The sequence below is a fragment of the Leptidea sinapis genome, chromosome 44 (genome assembly GCF_905404315.1).
Source record: "Leptidea sinapis chromosome 44, ilLepSina1.1, whole genome shotgun sequence".
Classification (NCBI taxonomy): Eukaryota; Metazoa; Arthropoda; class Insecta; order Lepidoptera; family Pieridae; genus Leptidea; species Leptidea sinapis.
The window spans coordinates 1,491,870-1,516,438 of NC_066308.1; the positions used below are offsets into that span (position 1 = coordinate 1,491,870).

Here is a 24,569-nt window from a genome sequence, read left to right on the forward strand (position 1 = left end):
ATTCCAAAATTGTTTGAAAAAATTGTACATGATGCCTTATTTTCAGCAGTGCGACCATTATTAACACCGTTTCAACATGGCTTTATTAATAAGCGTTCCACGGAAACAAATCTTTGTGAGATGCTAGATATGATTTTCGATGCTATGGACAAGGGGTTTCGCGTTGATGCCGTGTATACCGATTACTCGAAGGCGTTCGACAAAATTTCCCACAGATTATTAATTGCAAAAGTGGAAGCAATAGGTATTCACGGTGACCTTTTGAGATGGCTCACATCGTATCTCCGTGATAGGACCCAAGCTGTAACTGTCAAGGGATACACTACATCATTTGTACCCATAACATCTGGCGTACCACAAGGCTCCCACCTCGGACCATTACTCTTTAATATATTCATCAACGATGTGGTCAACTGTATAAAAAAATCTCAGTTATTAATGTATGCTGATGATACTAAATTATTAAAAGTTATTAAAACGGAATTAGATTGTAACAGTTTGCAGGAAGATTTAGATCGTCTCACTGACTATTGCTCAAATAATGGTTTACACTTGAACGTTGACAAATGTTGCACCATATCATTTACAAGAAAGAAGACAGTGTCAACGCAAAATTATTATTTATTGGGTAATAAACTCCGGAGAGTTGACGAGGTGAGAGACCTTGGTATAATGTTGGACAAACAACTATATTTTGAATCACACATTAATAAAATTAAAAACAAAGCCTACAAGATGCTTGGATTTGTCCTTCGCCAAACAACTGATTTTAAAAACCCAAAATCTCTTATTTTACTTTATAACTACCTGGTGAGATCCCAGTTGGAATACGCTTCCACCGCTTGGAACCCACAGTATGCCTGTCACGTAGATATGATTGAGGGAATCCAGCGTAAGTTTCATAAGTGCATCTATAAAAGATTTGGTTTCTCGGCTAATGGTTTAAGTTCCTTAGAATTAAGACGAGAACATAAGGATCAATTTTTTTATATAAATTAGTCAATGGGTTGATCGATAGTCCTTATTTATTGAATAAAATCAAATATATAGCACGAAAACCTTTAAAGCGAAATTGTCGGCAGCAGTACACATTTCATCTTCCACGAGTTAATAGTAACTACTGCAGAAATAAATTTCTCCAAAGGTCATGCGATAGGTATAACAATAAATACCAACAAATTGATATTTTCTTTCATAAGTACGGTAGGTTTGTATCTGAGATCAGGAAATGTGTCTAACTCGTTCCCTGATTGCAGCTGCAACCCTTACTTTTATCTATAACTTTAGTGTTGTATGCGAACCTAGTTGTACCCGATCGAGTAATTAATCTAGCAATTATGAATCTACGCGTTTGTGAAAACTTTGCTGGCTTATTGTATTTTTCTAAATTAAGGCTAAAACTATGTATAATATATAGCTGTTTGTTTTCCAAATAAAAAAATAAAATAAAATAAAATAAATAAATCTGTTGGGACTGGACGTAGAGAGCGGTATCGTCATCGAAGAGAGAGAGTTGGACTCCATTTCTAGGGATGGGAATATCGTTGGTATACGATATGTATAGAAGTGGTGAGAGCACTGAGCCCTGTGGTACCCCAGCCGTGAGCAGGCGAGGGGAGGAGAGGACACCTTCGTGTCTGAAATGAAAGGTACGTTTGTGAAGATAAGAAGCCACTATGCGGACTAATCGGGATGGGAGGCCTAGAGCGTGGAGTTTATATATTAGGCCTTCGTGCCAGACTTTGTCATAAGCCTTGGCGACGTCGAAGAAGACAGCGATTGTCTTCTTACGTTTGGGATAGAACCCGCTGTAGATGTACTCTACAATGCGGTGGACTTGTTGAGGACAAGAGTGTTTAGCACGAAAGCCGAATTGTTGATGTACTATTAAGGGAGGGCCGTCCGTTGGAAAGAGATGCTTTCTCATACGGAACAGAATAACCCGTTCAAAGACTTTCCCCATAGCCTTGAGGAGGCTGATGGGGCGATGGTTGGAGGGGATATTGAGGGGTTTCCCTGGTTTAGGAATCCCTATAACTATGGCCTCTTTCCAAGCGGTTGGAAAGAAGCAGTGGTCGAGGCAGGCGTTGAAGAGGAGGACAAGAAAGAAGATCACCTGCTCGGGGAACTGTTTGAGCGCCAGGTTGGATATACCGTCGGCTCCTGGAGCTTTGCGAGGTTTTAATCCACGGATGATGGATTTAACCTCCTCTACAGTAGTTGGGATGGGATCGTCGGTGAGAGGCATTGAGTTTAGACGGCTGACCTCATTCTCCACCGACGCTACGTGGAGGGGTTCAAAAGAAGAAGTGCTGGGTGAGCATTGTGAAGCAATGCTTTCAGCAAAACACTCCGCTTTATCCCTCTCCTCGAAAGCTGTACTGCCGTCGGGGCGTATCAAAGGCGGAGTGTGGAATATTGCGTCAGTACGAAGGGCTTTCGCCACTTTGTAATACGCCTGGTGTGAAGGGGAAATGTTCTCCATGAGTGAATCCCAATTGTAATTCCTCAATTCGGAGAGACGTAACCTAACTTGGCTCTGGAGGAAGTTAGCGCGTGACCTATAGTTGGGCGTTGGGTACTTGGCGGCTCTTCTGAGAGCTGCATTCTTGGCTCTAATGAGGTTCATGACATCAAGCGGGAGCTTATGGTTGTTAACCTTAACCACCCGCTCGTTGTCATGGAGAGCGGACTGCACTGTTTGAGTTAGTGCTTTTACCGTGATGTCAATCTTTTCCATACTATCGAAATAGTTGGACGAGATTGCATATGGTGAATTGGGGGCATCAAAAGTTGATGCAAGAGACTCCCTATAACCCTCCCAGTTGGTGAGGGTTTTAGGGTGAGTGGTGGTAGGGGTGGGGGCATGGGGCCCGAGCTTGAGGGAGACTGGACGATGGTCGGAGCCCAGGTCATCGAGTGGTTCAATCGCCCTTAAATTAAGAGCGACACCCTCGACCAAGGCGATGTCTAAATATCGGGAGAGTGTGCTACGTTATCCGGGTAGTGTGTTGGAGAGGTGGGACTTAGGACGTCTAAGTCCATAGACCTAATTAGACGGCGGAGCTTGATGCCATTCCCGTTTGTGGATAGGCACTTCCAGTCAGTGTGTTTGGAGTTGAAATCTCCAAACAAGATGACTGAGTCACCTAGAGAGAGAAGAGTCTCAAGGTCGCTCTGGAGAGGGATCTTGAGAGTAGGGAGGTAGATTGAGGCTATAATCAGAGACGGATGTCCTGACATGCCCAACTGACAAACGGTTGCTTCCATGTTGGTAAGCACTGGAATAGCGATTTGCGAGCAATGAAGGGACCTCTTGTAGTAAATGGCTGTACCTCCGCCACGACGGTCGTCGGCTCTGCCATTGTGTACAAGAGAGTAGGAAGGGATCGATAATCCCTTTGAAGCGTCGGGTTTAAGGAATGTTTCTTGGATAAGCAATAGGTCGATGTCCTTATTGCGAACAAATTCCTTAATCTCTGGGAGGTTGGTGCGCAGGCCGCACGTATTGAATGAGACAAGTGATACGCCCTGAGGCTTCACTCGCCCCATGTTCTGTGATGAAGCGTTACGCGATTGGGACATTAGTACATAGAATTCACCAAGTCTTGGTGCTCTATCATCGCAATAAGGCGCTCATGTGGAGACCTAGCTGTTTTGAATTTGTTGGCTAGAATGTTGAATTCTTTAATGTCGAATTCTCCATTCGTCAAGAAACTCAGGGGGTTATGCACTCCTGAGTCGAGAGGTTGAGGAGGTGTTGCCGATCTGCGGCCACTCGGGGTGACTTGAACGGGGCGGGAATTGACATTAGATGTCTGGGAGACCGGGGCTGCTTGTCTCCAAGAAGTGGAGAGTAAAGGCCCGGTTGTCCTGTTCCTCAGTTGAGGAAAGTTCGCGCCAGTGGCCGGAGGTGGCCCTGGTTTTGAAGACTGCTTCTTAGCAGTCTTCGTTGTTGAGGGACGAGGGGCGCGGGGACATCCGCGGTAGTTCGCGGGATGTCCTTCCTGATAATATAAGAAGTCTTTGTACCATTAATTGTAAGTAGATTTGATTGTAACCAATTGGAAAGAACATTAAGATCCTTTTGCGCATGTTGGGTAATGTCATTGATGGAAGCCCCAAAATAGAAAAGACAGGTGTCATCTGCATACAAGGTTATATGACCATGTAATCCTAAATTAACGATATCATTTATATAAATTGAGAAGAGTAGGGGCCCCAGGATTGATCCCTGTGGTACACCAAAACTAACTGGAAGGGGTTCACTTTTGTAGTCGCCAATTTTTATAATCTGTTGTCGATGACTGAGGTACGATTGGAAAACTTTAAATGCATTGCCGGTTATTCCTATGTTCTGAAGTTTAGTTTCAAGGATTGAATGACTTACTGTGTCAAACGCCTTCTTTAAATCAACAAATATGCCCAACACAATGTTTTTATTGTCAATACTTTGTCTCACTTTTGTCACTAAGTCAACGCAGCTACAGTATTACTTTTTGGTCTGAAACCTAATTGGCGCTCTGTAATGTATTGTATTGATTCCATATAAGATTCAAGACGGTTGTGCAATATTTTTTCTACTACTTTAGATAGTACTGGGAGCACAGAGATTGGTCTATAGTTGCCGGGATCAGTTTTGGAGCCAGATTTGTGAATGGGACTGACTTTGGCTACCTTAAGTGAGTCTGGGAATCGTCCTTCCTCGAAAACTTTGTTGATGCATTCGGAAGAACTGGAGCTATAAGGTTTTTTATACATTTTAGGGCCTTAGTACTGATACCATCAATACCAGTGCTGGAATTTGGGTCCAAATTGTCAATTATCCTTGTTATTTCATCTACAGTGGAGGGGCTTATATCTGAGAGTTTTTTTGAGTTATTTGAGGTATCGTTTGGGTGGGCAGTGGTATGATTATTATGGAACTGGGCCGGAATTTGGTTAGCTAATATTGACCCTATAGTAGCAAAATAATTGTTAAACGCATTGCATATTTCATGGACGTCAGAGATTTCTCTTGAATTAATTACTAGTTGAGCCAACCTTTCTTCCCATGTGCTCATGCGATTTTCTATGGCACATATATCGTTCCTAAGTGTTTGTGAGACCTCCAAGATAGCAAAATTGAGATCATCACGCCACTGCTGCCTCAAGTCTGCAAGTTTTGTATCCATATATCTAGTTAAGGACTCAGTGTCTACGTTTAAGGATGCGGCTAAGTTAGGTGTGGGAGAGGTGGTCGTTGAATTTATAGCTTTCTTTTTTGCCTTACATGCAGAACACCTCCACTTTATTCTGTTCATATGTAAAATTTTTTTAAAGTCTGTTTCCGTCAAATCAGCACAATAAAAATGCAACCATGCTAAGCAAGAGGTACATTAATGCCCTCTACATCAGATATACTTTTTAAACATTTACGGCAGTCCATTATTACAATTATCCCAATCAGAGTTTAATATAACAACAATCCAAAGAGTATATTGTAGATTAGGCCAAAATCCTTGTATCCGACCGGTTGGTCTGCTAGGTGTGGCAATACTGCCGCTGTCAGTTGTCAAATGCCAAATATCCAATTTAACAGTGACGTTGACTGACGTGTTTGGATATTTATATTATTGTGGCGACAATAATTTATCAATTATTGTGAGGGTATTTATACAAATGGTTCATAGAATGCTTCGTATATTTTGCTTATTATTTAAATAAAACGGGATGACTTAGAGAAACCTCCAAAGTATGTGGTTCACAGTATCTTATGGTTGGATGCACTTTTTGTTGAAATCCGCTTGGTATTTCCTAAATAATTTTAATAAAACTTTACACACACTGATACTGCTGTCACGTACACGTCACATTGATACTGCTGTCACGTTCATCGTTATGAATTGAGATATGATATAGAAATTAATAAAACAATAAAGGACACAAACGAATTGCTTACTGAAAATAACCTGACTGTAAATATAAAAAAAAAAAAAACAATGTATATGCAGTATTATAACAAGAATGGGAAAGGAAAAGATATTAATTTTAATGATCATAATGAGAATACGAGAAGCACAACTTGTCAATTTTCTTTGTATTACTTTAGACTGCAAGTTGTCCTTCATGTCACATGTTGACAAAATTAGCAAGAAAATTAACCAACATGTATTTGTCCTCAGACGCGTATCGAAAACAATAGGTGAAAAAACAGCGCTAATGGCATATCATTCTTCGTGGTTTCAGCTTTAAGATATGGATTGGTCATATGGGGCAACTCGGTGAGCATAGGGCATTTATTTATTGGACAGAAGAAGTGTATCAGGGCGGTTTGTGGAAAAAAAATTGCAAATTCTAGATTATTAATTTCCTCCACATCAAAGTTCTACGTACGCAACGAAAATGGAATAAAGTCGAACAGATTTTAGAGCGATGATTTTTTATGATTTTAAAAGTTCTCTCTCTCCGCAAGACTGTACCGCTCGTCTTCAATTTGGTAGAGAAGTACCTTGCTTGAGCACCGTAAGGTGATGATTTGTTGAATTTGAGAGAAGTCGGGTTTCTTTCAAGTCAACGAAAATAATGTGGCTACTGTTAAGCGACTAATTGAAGACAACCCGCGGATTACCTATGAGACAATTCGTGGACTATCTCGATGTCCGAGCAAGAACAAGTCTTATCAATTATGAGCACGCTATGCGTTGCAGCGAACATGCAATAAAAGGTAGAATGATATATATCATGTTACGTTTCAACAGTCTGTACACACCTTATGATTATATAAACTTCATAATATTGTTAGATTAAAAGATACAAAATTTCCTTTATAACGTTCCTTATAGAGATTATTAAAATAACATTTTACGAACTGGTTATATCTCGGTAAATGTTTATGTTAAAATATTCATACAAACTTGTTTAAAAGAACATTTACGTAACTATAAAGCTGTCATCATAATGAAAAAGATTTTCAGATAAAGCTGAGTATAGGAATTTAAGTATGATATTAAATAAAATTATCATGAAGTTATACCTATCTACTTATGTTTTTAAGTTACGATTAAGGACAGTCATAAATTATTTAGATCGTTTTCAAGAATGTTTTGTTTATTATTATTTTTCTTTGTACCAGCAAATAATTATTGTCAAATAGTTCGGTATTTACTCTTCAATGTTAATCAACGGCTGAAATTTTAATTCTTATTAAAATATGAGTTTTAGTATTATATAAATAGCTTAGATAGGTATCTAAGCTTTCTTTAATCTTTGTATTTTCTTCTATTAAGGCGAGTGTTACACATATAAATTTTTACACAAAACCTAATTTGAAAACACAGTTACAATTAAACGCGTTTTAATCCTTTAAAAAGTGTTGTATTTAAATGTCTAGGGTATTGATTAAGTGTAAGTATAATATAAGTAATTATAAGTTATAATTGTAATATTTATTTACTACTTGCTGACCCAGCAAACGTTGTATTGCCATATAAAGTAATAAGAAAAAAAAAATTTGATGTATAAAAATAGATGACGACTGATTCTCAGACTTACCAAATATATCGTACTACAATTATTTTATAAGATTGCCATTTTGCAACTCTATAGCGGATTTGTGAATGGTTGGATACAAAAATAGTAGTAGATCGTAGAAGGGCGAAAATTTGAAGTTGTACGTATTTTTCAATGCTGAATCATAGTGAAAGAAAATTGTTGTTTTTATTTAATTCCGAGCATTTTCATATTTATACACCTTTTAAACCTTCTCTGGACTTCCACAAATAATTCAAGACCAAAATTAGTTAAAGCGGTCCAGCCGTTCTCGAGTTTTAGCGAGACTAACGAACAGCAATTCATTTTTATATATTATATAGATTGTAATATTTTTTTGTAAATGAAAAATTATGTAAGTATCTAGTTGCAAAACCTAAATAAATAAATGAAACGTGCTTTAGTATTTCATATTTCCAAATTTGACATTTAATATCGAATTATTAAAGTACTTTATAAATACTATCATAAAGAAAAGATTGATTAAAATCTGACGGGTAGTTCATAAGATTAACGCGTTTAAAAAACAAACAAAACCATGACAAAAAATATATGGCCGTGAAGCCATAAATTGTAACCTTGATGCATTTGGAATGATTTGGCCCACCCTCTCGGTATGGGAAAAAATAAGAATTGGTTTTGGGGAAAAACCGCATTACTAAAAATACAACAGGAAGCCTTAAATTTCAAATATTGATATGGAAGGAACCTCCATTACAAATAATAATTTTTAAAACGCTTTTCCTTTTTAACCGACTTCAAAAAGGAGGAAGTTATCAATTCGATCAGTATTTTTTTTATGTATGTACACCGATTACTCTGAGATTTATGATCCGATTTACGTAATTTTTACATAGTTTGGCCTAGTAGTTTTCATTTTATTAACATTTTTTATGAAAATTTCTGTTTAACTCGATGATATAATTGTTTATTTGTGTACGGATTTTTAGGAGTTTTCATTCAGGTCGATTATATATTATAATTATTAACTGACAATAAAAAGTAAAAAAAAAAAAAAAAATAAGTTTACAAAAACCGACTTCAAAAACTGAAAAGTATCAAATAACTAAAAATTTAATTTAATACACCTTTACCTTTAATATTAATAAAATACTATTATTTGTATGTCCTACATATTGATGTGTAGTAACCAAATGTAACTGTAACTACCCACACTCGCCACGCGTGACTTTAAGGGGCGTCTACGACCAAAAAGCCGCGCTAACTGTTTTTTAGGCAGTTTTTTGGAGCTGTCTACTTGTTATTTAAAAGATATATCAACTAATAAAAAATTCATTCAATTTCTACGTAATCTTGATTCCATTATTGTTGTTTTCTTTTTTTATAAAGAAGTACTTTTTTAATTAATCTCCTTATAACGAAACCAGAGAAATGAGAAATAATAAGATATCGTGCGTCTCCTCGTGAAGTAAACATTTTTGCTACCGACACTAATGGATAGACAATTTAATAATCAACATTTTGCAAAAAAAAAAAATTTCCAAAGACCAAAATTTGAGTTTTTTATGATTTTATTCTAAAATTTGGGCGTATTCACTACTGTAACTCATGCGCCGGGGATCGGGATTCAGTCTGCCGCAAGGTCTCGAGGGTGGAACCGGTGCTGTTTGTTACCACGTCGGCTATCGCACTTGCTCACTCACGAGTCACGTGACACGTCACATTATTTGAAGATAATAACATTAGCTTATTGTGTTTGATATTTACGTTTGTTTAGTTTATAGCTTTTTTATGTTAGCATAGACCTATTGTGTTATTTATTGCGAAAGGACGCTTTGTGTGTGAAAAAACTATTGAGTATTGCGAAAAGACGCTACTGTTTTTTAAACACTCAAAATGCCAAAATACAAGAAAATTGTGCGAAAAGGACGTGCAAAGATGATTGAAGCTCGGTAAGCTGTTTTTTAGTTATATTCGAAATAACATTGAAATTATGTGTAAATAATGTGTATTGAAATAATGTATCGTATATTTTTAAATACTTACATAGGCACTTTTTTTAGAATATTTTTTTTAAGTATTAAAGTATTGTAATAATTTATTTATCATTATATATATTATAATACAATAATAAATATAAACAAAGCAATTTATTTATCAGTAATTTTTTTTTTGTAGCCGGGCTAAAAGAAATAGACAAAATAGTGACGAAACGCCAACCACTTCTAAACATGCTCAACAAAATTACTTTGATATCAGGTATGTATCTAACTACTATAAACATACTAAGTACTTCTCTAAGATATAGAATAATTAGTAAAGTGATAACATCTCATCATTGTCATTTAATATTTATTTGTATAAACAAATAAAAATGAATCTTTGCACAAATCTTCGATCATGCGTGTGCCATAGAGTTATGAAACTACAGACCTGAACATACATACATAAAATTGTTTCGGTTCCTACGTGGTTCAGCACTTGTTATGTAACTATTTTTGTGTGGAAATTATAGAGATTTATTGTATTTTAAAGTAAATTATCTTTTTTAGGTTAAAAGATAACCAAAGTGATGAACAACCACCAATAATGGATATTTCTAATATACAACCTATGGAAATAAGCAATAATGAGTAAGTATTTTATAATCCTTTTCTCTATATCTTACTTATTTACAAATGATTATCAAATTACTTTGAAATATATATATACATAATTAATCGTTCTATGTAAAGGTTGATCCAGTAAGATATTAAAAGAAATGTTGATCCACCTTTTTGCAGTGTATAATTGGTTCTTTATAAATGCATCGGTCGCTTTGCAACATACTTGCCATCAAAAAATACACTAACAAAATGTTTTTGTTGATCCGTAATGGTCGCAAAAATTATACCGACGAGTCAAATGTGCATCCGTTTTATATTCATGCTCATGCGCAATCTTACTAACTAATGTTGATCCGAGGGCATTTGACCTTGAACCCGTCGACGCCCGCGCGGTTTTAATTTTATTGCGGAAAAAAGACACAACTATTGAAAATCTCACTGACGCGATTGATTCTGAAAAATATGTAACATTTGTAAGTGCCATAAAAGAAATGTGTGGCTTTAATGAACAAACAGGCATGGTCAAAATTATAAGCATACGCGCACGTATGCGTCCCGCTGTCTTGGGATGTGTTGAAATACTATACTCTATTATGCACAATGAATCCACAGCTTATAAGGAAGCATATAAAAAAAAACTAGATAACTTTAAATATTTAATTTAAATCAATTCGGAGTGAGAGATTTTGTAAACGCTGAGAAAAATAGAAAACGAAATCACTTAACCAAAGAAAAAGTAATGCCGCTGGACAGTGACATTAATACCGTTATGCAAAAAATCCATAAATTAGAAATTAAATATGCGAGCAGATTGAGAAAAGATAGATGTTTTATAAATTATGATTTATTGTGCATGGTAACAATAGCTCATATTATAATGTCGGACCGAAAACAATCAGGTGACGTAGCTAAAGCTGAACTTACGTTTTACATCAATAGAAAGAATGAAGAAGTGCCCGAAAAGGTTTTGGAAAGTTTAACAGTAGAGCAGAGGAGAGGAGTATTAAAGAATTAGACGTATTTCAGATTCCCGGTAAAAGAACAAGGGGTTGTATTTTGCTAACAAAAATAATGAGAGAAAACATAGATTTAATAAAGCTTGCCGTGAAGATTTAATAATTCCAAGCTTCAGCCTATATTTATTTGCAAGACCTGGTACACAAGAACCTTATGAGGGCGGTAAGTGTTTAGATATGATTAAAAAACAGTGTTATTTGAAACTCCCCTAAATGGTTACATCCTACGGAATAAGACATCATATTGCTACAATGTCCCAAATTCATTCTTAGCATAATGATCGTTATACTGAGCAGATCGTTATATTGGCAGGATTTCTAGGGTATAATATATCAGTTCATGCACAAAATTATAGATTGCCTATGCAGGTACTCCAAAAAGCTGTTGTAGGATCTCAACTCTTAGAATATGAAAATACATTAATGGAGAAGAAGGGTCGCAGGATAGAAACGATTACATCTCAATCATACCAAGAAACTAAAAACTTTGAAGAAGAGACGCCATCTTCAAAAAATCCGGCAATAGAAAGCGATCAATCTAACACCTTACTTACAAACCCCAAAATATCTATTAAAACACCAGAAACTACAGTCAATAATAACATGGAAGAAATAGAAATTGGAGACTATAATGAAGTAAACGATAAAAAACAAGACAATCAGTACAACCAAGATCCTAAAAATAAAGACCCCAAAATTAAGCCAAACGGAAGCATGACGGAAACAAAATAGTCAAGTAGTACAAGTGAAAGCGATATTGATGATGATAAACAGATTCAGAAACGAAGTAAAACTAGACGAACAAAAGTTCAAGCGATAGTGATAGTGATAATCCAATTAAGAAACGAAAAATAATCAGTCAGAAAGTGGTCGGATGAAGAGATAAAATTAGTCAAAAAATATTTCCAATCATACATAAATAAAAAGATAAATCCAGGCAAAAACAAATGTATGGAAGTTTTAAATAAAGAACCTATTCTTCAAAGTAGGACTTGGATGCAACTTAACACGTATGTTAACAATATTTATAAGAAAAAGTAAATATATTTTAATGTAGATTCTGTGTGATACAACAAGTTCCTCTTAATATTAATAGTAATTGTATTGAGCTCATGTGATTGATAACAAATGTTTTTTTCTACATGTCATCCAAACTCAACTTCGATATAATGCGATAAGATCATTTTTTGCCTTTCAATTATCACTTTAATTAATGTATGTATCCATACTACTTAAACATTATAATAACAATTAGAAATTGTCCTTATATACAACTATATCTAGTATTAGTAGGACTCTTGCGAGGGCCAGTCTGAGGAATGGCCAGACCTTTGTCAGTTAATCAACGGCCAAGCAGTAGCTAATCAACGCTACGGTGTTCCGGGTTGAAGGGCATTGTTTGCGGAGTCATATAACGGGGCTTCAAGGCTCTAGATCTTATATCTCAGGGTACTGAGTGCGATCACATACTCTGTATGATATTGGCATGCATGCAGCTGGGCACGAAGCTGAACATGGGGTAAGCGACAAGCTCGTGTCGTCAACAAATTTCCTTACCATATATACAGGGTGTCCCAAAGTTATGGGACATGAAGGGAAAGTACCTTAAATATCGAAGATAGGCTATTATACTGAAAGAAGACTTTATGTTATTTTTAAAAGTTAGTACTTCTGCATTCAAAGATTTTCTAAAAATTACTTGCCTCGTCTGGGAACGAACTCTCCAACCGACTTAAATGTAAAAAAAACACACTCTTATGATGCCAATCGAAAGAATGGCCAAAAACTAATAACTCTTCTTAAGTAACATAGTATTTTAAAAGAAAGTAGTCAATTAAGTTCGTATTATTTGTAAATTAATTAATTAAATGCTCAAGAAGAGTTATTAGTTTTTGGCTTTTCTTTCGATTGGCATTATAAAAGTAGGGGTGTTTTTTTTTAAATTTCAGTCGGTTCGATTCCCAGACGAGGCAAGTAATTTTTGGAAAATCTTTGAATGCAGAAGTACTAACTTTTAAAAATAACATAAAGTCTTCTTTCAGTAAAATAGCCTAACTTCGATATTTAAGGTACTTTCCCTTCATGTCCCATAACTTTGGGACACCCTGTATATCATACCTATAAACAAAAAACTTCATAAATAAAGAAAAGTTAATGATTAGGTGGTATTGCAATACCTTAGGTATGTCCAGTAGGAGGACTTGCTGCCTTCTGATTTGCCCATTTGAATCGGATCAACAACTATCGGAGTGGATTTGTATATTGGAACAACATTTCGGTTGCGTTTCCTAAACTTCAACGGAGTAACTCGTTGATCCGGCCGGAACCACATTTGTATGAAAAATATTATATTGGATCAACAAAAACCACCCGGATCAACATAGGTTTTCGGATCAACAAAGTGCTCGCGATATAGCACGCATGATCAACAATTGACGGATTGATATAACTATATATGTATATGTATATATATATATATATATATATATATATATAAATTTAATTGAAATTGTGAATGTATTAACTAGTCGGGTGCTGTAGAGCTGGAATACTTCAGAAAAAAATACTCGTATTTGCATAAAAAATACTTTGAATTTCCAAATTATTTTTTTTGTCGCAGAAACGAGTGTGCTCCTTACTTTTCTTCGTTTCTGTGCAAGAATTTTCAACTCAGGAACCCGAAGGCGCCGGGCATTTTTAATTTTGCAATATCATCGTATTTGATATTATCATCACTATGCTAATCTCTCTCAATCGTTCACTCTTGTCAGAGTGGTCGTGGTTGCCAAGATGACGCAACATTAGTCGCAGTTGGTCTCCACAGTTATGGGTCGCACTGCCTCCCTCGCGATGCTCCTCCACTTTTGACGGTTTGCATCATTGCGGGAGCACTCCACAACAGGTGTCTGGGTCACTGTTTTGATAAGATCCGTCCATCGTGTGGGTGAGCGTCCTCTCGCTCTTTTCCCCTCCACCTTCCCCTGCACTATCAACCGCTTAATCGATCCTTCATTTCTGGAGATGTGACCAAAGAACTTCAGAATTCGTAGTTGCACAGTCGACGATAGCCTTTCTTTTATCTTAAGTTCTTTTAAGATGGAATTGTTGGTTAGGAAAGCCGTCCAAGGGATCTTCAGGAGTCGTCTTCAACACCACATCTCTAAGGCATCAATTTTGCGGCGGTCTTGAAGTCTAGGGGACCAGGTTTCAGCCCCGTAGAAGAAGATTGGAAACACAAGACACCTCATAAGTCGAACCTTGGTGGTTTTGGTGATCCTTCTGTCCTTCCAGATCTTATTGAGCTTCTCTACCGCAGATCTGGTTATAGCACATGGCCTTCGGATTTCCAGCTTGCAACCTCCGGTATTGGAGATAGTGGAACCAAGATAGGTGTAGGTTGGCACCACCTCACAGTTGGCAATGTGTTGAAATTCTACCCTGTTGTTATTTACGTGGTCTACTATCATCATCTTGGTTTTAACTCTGTTGATGGCCAGTCCGAATTCAAAGCTGGTTATTTCCAAACTTGTTAGTAGTTCTTCAATATCCTCCTTTGATTGGGCAATTACAAATTTTGCGCTCTCCGACAGATATGCCTTTATCCCAGTCCTCGAGAACAATCCGCATTATATGCTCGGTGTAAATGTTGAATAATAAAGGTGAAAGGATACACCCCTGTCGAACGCCACCCTCTGTTTTGAAATTTGTCGAGTCTATTTCGTCCACCCGAACAGCTGCTGTACCATCTATGTATAATCTTTTGACGAGTTGTATCAAATGCAGAGGTACTCCCATTTGTGATAGTACGTGCCAAAGTTTTGTCCATTTAACAGTATCAAATGCTTTCCGAAAATCAACAAAGCAGATGTATAGAGGGGTATTGAACTCCCTAGCTTTCTCTATGATTTGACGGATCACAAGTATTTGCTCTTGTGTTCCTCTACCTTTAACGAAACCAGCTTGCTCGGGTGCGATTTGATGTGACAAATAGACCTAAAGTCTTGTATTCAAGATGTGGAGTAGTACCTTGCTGGCATGGGATATAAGAGAAATCAGTCTATAGTTATTGCATTTTTTCGTAGAGCCTTTCTTATGCAGCGGAATGAATAAGGAATGTGACCATTCAATTGCTAATCACCCGAACCTAAAAAGTATATTATGCAAAATATTTTTCTTTTACAGTTTACGAGAGGACTTTGCAGGAGACTTCACGAAACTGAAATCACTGAAGAAACCAATAAAAACATTGAAGAGGTAAGTTTCTGATACCTTCCTCGTGTGTTTCAAACTTGAATAAAAGTAAGAAAAGGTAGTTTCTATTTGAAAAACATTTTCAGATAAAAATATAGATTGTTTTTTGAGTAAGTACATACTAAATACGTTTTTTATTTTAGTTTCAAATTTCGTATGAAATGGAAGCAGAAACTAACGAAAAAATAATACACAGAAGAATTATTGATGTCAGCCACTTCCTTTCCGAATTAAAACGTATTTCAAACCATGGACCACTTGGATGCAGCTTCACAGAACTTGACCTCATATCTGAAACCCTAATTGGTCTACAGTCAAAATTTACATTTAAATGTCGGTTTTGCAATCTAAAGTTTGTCATAAATGGAGACAATTGCAGTGAAAACTACCTAAATATTAATACGTGCGCTGTCGCAGGTACTATTGCAGTAGGTGCGGGGCATTCACAGCTGGATGAACTTATGTCAGCAATCAATCTCCCGTTGTTATCTGAAAAGACGTATTCAGAGAACCATGAACTTATTAGTAGGAAATGGGAAGATGTTTTATTAGAATCTATGAGTCAGGCTGCAAAAAGAGAAAAGCAATTCGCAATTTCTAACGGCAGGGTGAACAAAGATGGAATTCCCATAATAGATGTCATTGCTGATGGTTGCTGGTCTAAAGTAGTTATAAAAAGAATTATAATGCTCTTTCGGGCGCAGCTGCCATAATTGGTAAACATACAGGAGAAATTCTGTTTTTAGGCATAAAAATAAATACTGCTTCATCTGTGCCCGTGCAGAAAACAAAAATGGCGATCCGTCAGAACACAAATGTTTCAAAAATTACAGTGGTCCATCCACAAACATGGAGAGTGAAATAATTGTAGAAGGATTTAAAGAATCTATAAAAATGTACAATTTGATTTACGGAAAACTCATATCCGATGGTGATGCCAGCACCTACTCCAAAATATTACAGGCTCGCCCCTATCCTGAACTGACTGTTGAAAAAATAGAGTGCTGTAACCACATCTTAAGGAATTTTTGCAATAAATTACAAGCACTTGCTACAGACACTAAATATAACATAAAATACCGAAAATTCATAACAAAAAGAGCTATATTACGAACAAGATCTACTATTTGCAAATTAATTAAAAAACATAAGTGTAACTCTGATGTTCAACTTCTGTTTGACGACTTATTAATTAGTCACCTCCATGGTTTCGGGGATCACACTAAGTGCCGAACATACTTCTGTAATAAAATCGGCCAAATGGACCTGCCAAATGATTTCATTTTAAGCCCTTTATGGCAAAAAATATGTTTTATCATTCAAAATGTTGCAGGACATGCTCGGAGTCTATTATATGACGTTGATAGCAACATGGTTGAAGGATTCAATAGCGTGGTGGCTAAATTGTTTGGTGGCAAAAGGGTGAATTTTTCTTTAAAAAACTCGTATCAAACTAGATGTCACGCCGCTGCCGTAGCTTTTAATGAAAAAAAATCAATTTCTCTGCTATACAAAGCAATTAGTAAAGGCGACAGACCTCAAGGAAAAATAAAACGGCTAGAAAGCAAGAGAATAAACAAGAATGCGAAAAACAAGATAAATAGGAAACCAAAAAAACGGGCCTTATTCTTAAAGAAATCTAAATACCACAATTATGGTCAAGACTGCACAAGACCTGACATGCCGATCGATGTTTTTAATAAAATTAAAGAAAACTTTATGTTAAATCTTAAAAAAACTGACGAGGAAAGAAGTTTAATCGAAAGGGCAACCGTTTTACAAAGTGAATGCAGCGAGTGGCTAGAGTTGCGTAGGTCGTTATTAACCGCATCCAACTTTGGAAAAGTTGTCACGCGGCGAAACGACACAAGTTGTCATAACATTGTAAGAGACCTATTGTACAAAACCAATATTGACCATGTATCGTCAATTAAACATGGCAAAGACAACGAAAACAACGCCATCAAGCAATTAGAAAGGCAAGAAAAAATTAAAATTGTGGACTTTTTATTGACGAAGAGTTGCCATTTTTAGGAGCCACTCCGGATGGCTTATTTAGCGACGATACTATTGTAGAAATAAAATGCCCGATAACGGCATTCAAATTGGGTTTAGAAGAAGCCATAAAAAAAGGAAAGTGACCTTTTGGAAATACACAAAAAAAGGGCTGGAAATAACTAAAAACCACCAATGGTACTATCAAGTGCAGGGGCAACAACACGTTACTAAACGACTAAAGTGCTTATTTGCAGTTTGGTCAAATGAGAACTCTCCGCTAAAAACGGAATACATCGATAGAGATGATGAATTTTGGAACGAGAAAATGAAAGATAAGCTTACGTCGTTTTACATAGATTGTTTGTTGCCAGAATTGGTGAACCCCCGCTACACTCGAGGTATGAACAAACGAAATCCTTCATACATTGAAGAGGCAATGAAGAACAAACAAAAATTTAAAGAAAATATTGAACCTCGATTAATTGTAGAGTTTGAGTTGACAGAAGATACAGATACAATTGAAGGTGACGCACCTTCTGACGTAAATATGCCTACACCGACATGTACTCGTTATTTAGATTTTGGGGATATGTAATCCCGAAATGTCAGGAACGAAGTTCCAACTCACGTATATATTATATACGTATTATTATATATCTATTTTTTTTATATATATAAAATTGGAGGTGTGTGTCCCTATATTTCACCTTGCAGCCAAAACTACGCATCGCAGACCAAAAGTGTTTGTATGTGGCAATAGGTACAAGGTTCCCATTGTGCACTATGGTGATTGCAAGTCGATAATTATAAGGGTGTAAAATATACGGGGGTTGAAAGATGTTAACATTGAAAATGTGACTATTATTGATCTAAAATGGTCTGGATTGTTCAGGAAATTTCTGGAATGTTCTAGAAAGCTTTAATATGTATACCAATGTTCTGATCGATCGAAAATGTTCTAGAAAATTCTAGAATGATCTAGAAAATTCCAAAATGATCTGGGAAGTTCTAAAATGATATGGGAAGTTCTAAAATCGACGTTTAGATTCTGATCGAATGAGAATGTTCTAGAAAATTCTAGAATGATCCAGAAATGTTTAGAATGATCTGGGAAATTCTGGAATGATGTAGGGAGTTCTAAAATCTACGTTTAGATTCTGATTAAATAAGAATGTTCTAGAAAATTCTAAAATGATCTGGGATGTTCTGAAATCTACATTTAGATTCTAATCGAATGAGAATGTTCTAGAAAATTCTAGAATGATCCAGAAATGTCTAGAATGATCTGGAAAATTCTAGAATTATATAAAGAGTTCTAAAATCTACGTTTAGATTGTGATTGAATAAAAATGATTTAGAAAATTCTAGAACGATCTAGAAATTTATCGATTAATCTAGAACATCCAAGAATAATTTGGATATCTTTGGAATGTATTCCAAGGCTCTGATTGATCAAATATATTTGAAATGTTCGAAAAAATTCTAGAATCACCTAGAAATTTCTAGAATGATCTAGAATATTCCAGAATGTTTTAGAAATGATTTATATGCCACGGTTTTGAACGATTAAGAATTTTCTAGATTGTATGCTAATTTTCTGATCAATATAGAATGTTCTGGAAATTCCTCCAATGATCTAGAAAGCTCCAAAATGTATCTCAACTTTTTGATACATTAGAAATATGCTGGATCGTTCTAGAAACTTTTAAAATTTCTTGAGATACTTAAAAGTCGAAATTATTAGAACAATCCGGAAAATTTGGTCGGTAGTAGGGATAATTTTTGCGACTATATAAGCCGAAATGTCAAACCCGTGCTTCAGTCGATTTTTTATAAGAATTGTATAACGAAAAAATAAATATTAAAAATTAAATAATCATAAATAACAGCGTATAGTGTTTTTAAAGTGAAGAATCAAAAGTTTGAACGTGCAGTGTAATACACAATATTGTTTCTTTTTTTTTTTAGTTTTTTTATTCTAGTGCAGTGTGAAAAAGGTGAAAAAAAAATTAAAATATTACTAACGATGCCGAAACGTAAATGCGTATTCTCACTTAATATGCAATCACCCTGTATAAAAGATAATAAATGCTCAAAACGATATCCAAGATCATTTTTGAGTGAGACGCAAACGGGAGATGATGGATATCCGCAATACCGACGTCGACCACCGAGTGAAGGAGGATTTACAGCAAAAATTAGAGTACGGGGTGAAGAAATCGAAATTGATAATCGATGGGTTGTCCCTTATAATCCGTTATTATCGAAAATGTTTAATGCACATATAAATGTAGAATATTGCAGTTCAGTTCAGTCAATTAAATATGTGTGTAACTATATTAACAAAGGAAGTGATATGGCTGTCTTTGAAATTACAAATGAAAATAGATATGATGAAATTTTAAGTTATCAAATGGGACGATATATAAATAGTAATGAGGCAGCTTGGCGTATATTGGGGTTTCCGATTCATGGCAGGGATCCAGCTGTTTTTCACTTAGCAGTTCACCTTGAGAATGGGCAACGGGTATATTTTACTAATCAAACAGCACAAAAAGTTGCAAACCAACCTGTTAATACTACGTTAACTGCATTTTTCGAATTGTGTCGAAGTGATCTGTTTGCTAGAACTCTTCTTTATGGAGATGTTCCCAGTTATTACACATGGGACTCATCGCGAAAAGTATTTAATCGACGAAAGAAAGGAGTTTCGGTTGAAGGATTTAAAGGTGTCTTTAAAGATAAAGCTATTGGTCGAGTATATACCGTACATCCAAAGAATGCTGAATGTTTCTATTTACGTCTACTACTTCATAAAGTACGTGGACAAGAAGTTGCTTTTGAAGATCTTCGAACAGTAGATGGTTACATTTGCGAAACGTATCGTGAAGCATGCCAGCGTCGTGGTTTATTAGAAAATGATAATCAATGGGAGCAGGCAATGAAAGAGGCAGCAGAAACAGCAACAGCGAATCAACTGCGAGAACTCTTTGCTATAATTCTAACATCGTGTAATCCTTCAAATCCGAATAGACTATGGCTGAAATATCGTGATAGTATGAGTGATGATATTCTAGCAAGACTACGTAGAGAAAATCAAGATATGAATATTACATTCAACGATAATATTTATAATGAAGCTTTGATAATTTTAGAAGATCGATGTTTCGCAATATGTAATCAAACTTTAGTTACTCTCGGAGTGCAATCTCCTAAAAGAAACGAATTAAGCGTGACTAATTCTGAATTATCAAAAGAACTTAATTATAATAAAGATGAATTGCAACGTTACATTGAAGAAAATGAACCAAAATTAACACGAACACAACGAATAGTATATAATAATAATAATAATAATAATAATCATTTATTTCAGGCATAACCCATATAAAATACAAATTAAAATCAAAATTACAATTAAATTACAACTAAATCGAATTAACTAACCATGCAAAAAAATTAAATTAAATAAATTACAAATTACTTACTTATATTAAATATCTTATTTTCTATTTTTATTAAGATGGATGTTCATCCATCTTTTGAAAATATCGTTATTATATACATTGTTAGAGACAGTCATCAGAATTCCGTTGGTGGAGCGTCTCATTCGATCCCAAAAAGAAGCAATTCTTGTGCGAATTATTGCGAAGAAGTCGGGCACTCTCGCTCTCGCAAACATACTTGCAGCACTGCAATACCTTGGAAGTTTCATAAGAGCTCGATAGGAATCATTATATTGCACTCTTAGTGAACTTAAGGTCTTGTTTGAATAATTACACCACAGTTGGCAGGTGTACATACACAGGCAATAAGTTTTAAATAGTGTTGTTTTCACCTCATTGCTGCACTTTGCAAACCTTCGTGCTATCATGTTGCTACGTACCGAGAGCGCCCTTCGCTCCCTCTCAATATCGTAGTCGTCTTTCAGATCTTCCGTTAAGATATGACCTAAATATTTGAATTGATTTACAATTTTTACACTATTCTCATTCAGATATACCCCAGGAATATTTTCTGGACCCTTTCCAGATTTAAATACCATAAACACGGTTTTATTAACATTATACTTCAATCCATGACTGTTAGCATAATTTTCGCATATTGATATTAATTTACGTAACCCTTTGATCGACGGACTCAGCAGGACCATATCATCAGCGTAACTTAAATTATTGATGCATATATTTCCCACATGACAGCCTATTCTGGCCCTCCTGAGTTCGACGAACAAATCGTTGATGTAAAGATTGAACAGATCAGGAGAAGTCAACCCTCCTTGTCTCACACCGCAATCTAGTCTGTAGCCACTAGATAGGATGTCACCCCATTTAACGCAGTTTATTTGGTTTCCGTACCAAAATTTTAATAAATTTATGATCTCAGTAGGAGCTTTCGTAGCAGAAAGCTTTTTCCAAAGAATGTCATAATTGACCAGGTCAAAGGCTTTACTTAGGTCAAGAAAGCATGCATATACCGAGGTTCTACGTTCTGTATAATAGCTCACACAACTCTTTAGTGTAACGATAGCTGAATCCGTTGACAAACCTGGTCGGAAACCAAATTGTGCGTCATCAATATTGATAAATCTTTGCAATACCGGGTGAATTAGACGCTCCAGAACTTTACTAATAATTGTGCCAAGCGAGATGGGCCTGTAATTTGCAGAATCATTTAAATTGCCTGTTTTATTTTTAACGATAGGAACTACTAATGTTTTTGTTAAAGAAACCGGTAAAAATTCATATTTTATGCATAGATTAAAAAATGTACATAAATGATGGTATACTTTATCTGTACCCCACACTATGTGTTCGACACTAAGACCATCATGCCCAGGTGACTTACCGCGTTTAATAGATTTAACTGTATTTCTAATATCTTCAGGCGTAAACTGTATAAAACAACCGGAAGAATCTAACTCTGACCTTGGTACTTTTTTGGTGTCGACCACACAATTTGTGGTCAGGGGTTTGGCTCTAAATTTAGTTTTAAATATGTTGGCAATATGTGAAATTTCTTTAGACCCATCTATGGATACCGGCCTACATTCCTTACCCTGTAGTCTTTTGGTTGCATTCCAAAATTTTATAAAATTGTTTTCTTTCTGATGTGTTGCTAAAATATTCATTTTAATGGATTCTTCGTTTTGTTGGCTCCATTTAAGTTTATTTTTGAATTCCCTTCTACTTATTTTCATTTTCTCGTAAAGCTCCCCATTACTAGGTTTTCCCGCACTAACCCAGGTTTTAAAATATAATCTTGCTAACTGATGACTGTCTCTGACATAGTAATTCCACCCCGTCACATGTTTTTTTTTAGTATGAAGGTGCGTCGGACGCGAACTTATTAATGCTGCCTTCTGCAATACATCAACGATAAAATTGTAGTACAGTTCTATACTCGAGAAGTATTCTTTATAATGCGAACAAGTTTTATGACTATTACAATTACAGTGAAATACACCTGGGAAATTGTCGAAGTGTTCATAGCAATACTTTTGATATTTATTTATTTGCTCATTACTACGTGACCCCCATTTTACCTTCACTAAACCATCATCACTGCCAGTTACCACCGCAGGTACAACATTTTCAGGGATGCAACATGTAATACATATGGGATAATGATCTGACCACGTCACATCGTATAAAATCTTTACGTCGGTTACAGTTTGTGACGCTGCACAAGTAGTGAGACAGTGATCCAGCCAGCTCTGAGAGCCGCTGGACTCGCTCATAAATGTAAAATGATTTGACTCAAGCCCTAAATAATTAATATCAATGCATTCCAATTCCATATCTTTACAAAATTTTATCATTTCTCTGCCGAAATTAGCCGAAGGGTGGGAATTAAAGTCTCCCAGCACATAAGCACACTCTACATTCGACTCTTCAATTATTGCACTAATCTCACCAAGACAATCTATGAACTCCGACATGTTGTCCGTGTGGTCGACGGGCATATAGACATTAATTACTAAAAATAATCTTTATTGAATAAGGCGTTACTTTGCGGAAATCCATAATTATACAAATTATTTAAGTTTTCTTTAGTGTTAATTCCGCCAATATTTGTCTTTAAAACAATTCGACACGTGTTTCGCCTCTACACGAGGCATCCTCAGGACGTGTTGTCTCGCCAAAATCTGGCACGAGACTGAATCAAATGAGCCGGAAGCCGCTCTTTTATACCCTCGCCCCATGAAATGACGCGCTGTGATTGGTCGGCTGTTGTGACGTATTACCCCCGGAAGAGACACGTAACAAAGGTGATGGGACTAAATTTGTTTGTTCATTCAACAATGTAAACATATTGTTATTTTTGTGTTTTATTATTTCTAATTGCTCTAACACATTTAAGCGAAATCCTTTTTCACATGTATGCAAAATATTAAAATTATTATTGTTTCCGAGTGAGTGACCTGTATCAATTAAATGTTTCGCGAAGTTTGATTTTTCGGGATGATTATTCGTAAATGCGGCAATATGTTCCTTTAATCTAATTTCGAAATTTCGACCTGTTTGACCTATATATACCCCGTTACAAGTGTCACAACTTAGTTTATAAACGCCGGATTTTTCGGAATTATTTAATCGATCTTTGCCATTACATATTCGACTGACATTGTGATTCGTTCGGAAGGACACATTAATATTGTTTTTCCTAAATATTTTAGCTATTTTATCCGATATTGGACCAATATATGTCAAACTACCCACATATTTAGTATTTGATTGTGGTGGGACGGGATAAAGTTCTGAATTAATTAAACGTTTTTGTTTATTTTTAATTAATTTGTTCACTAACTGTTTTGTATAGCCGTTGGAAACCGCGATTTGGTATATTGTATTAAGTTCTTTCGCGAAGCTGTCACGGGACAGTGGGACTGACATTAATCTGTGAACATAGCAGCGGAAGGCCGCTAGTTTATGTTGTACGGGGTGGCAAGATGACGCGGGAATAGCAATATCTGTATATGACGGCTTTCTATAGATTTTGAATTCTAATTTATTATTTACTCTTGTTAATGTTAAATCCAAAAAATTTAGAGATTGGTTTGATTCGAATTCCAATTTAAACTTTATTTTTGGGTGGATCTTATTAATTTTATTAATGAATAGATTGATTTGACGTTCGGTGCCTGTCCAGCAAATTATTATGTCGTCAACGTATCGGTAATAAAACAGGATATGTGGGTCTCTCA

At 35.8% G+C, this 24,569-nt stretch overlaps 1 protein-coding gene across 1 annotated transcript; it reads left to right on the plus strand.

Annotated features, from left to right (window-relative positions):
* Positions 1-9,343: 9,343 nt before the first annotated feature.
* On the plus strand, positions 9,344-16,019 carry LOC126977211 (uncharacterized). Its single transcript, XM_050825926.1, has 5 exons — positions 9,344-9,443; positions 9,670-9,750; positions 10,044-10,124; positions 15,296-15,367; positions 15,508-16,019. The coding sequence occupies exons 1-5, from the start codon at positions 9,388-9,390 to the stop codon at positions 15,551-15,553; spliced, it is 336 nt and encodes a 111-aa protein (XP_050681883.1). The 5' UTR covers positions 9,344-9,387; the 3' UTR covers positions 15,554-16,019.
* The last annotated feature ends 8,550 nt before the right edge of the window (positions 16,020-24,569 follow it).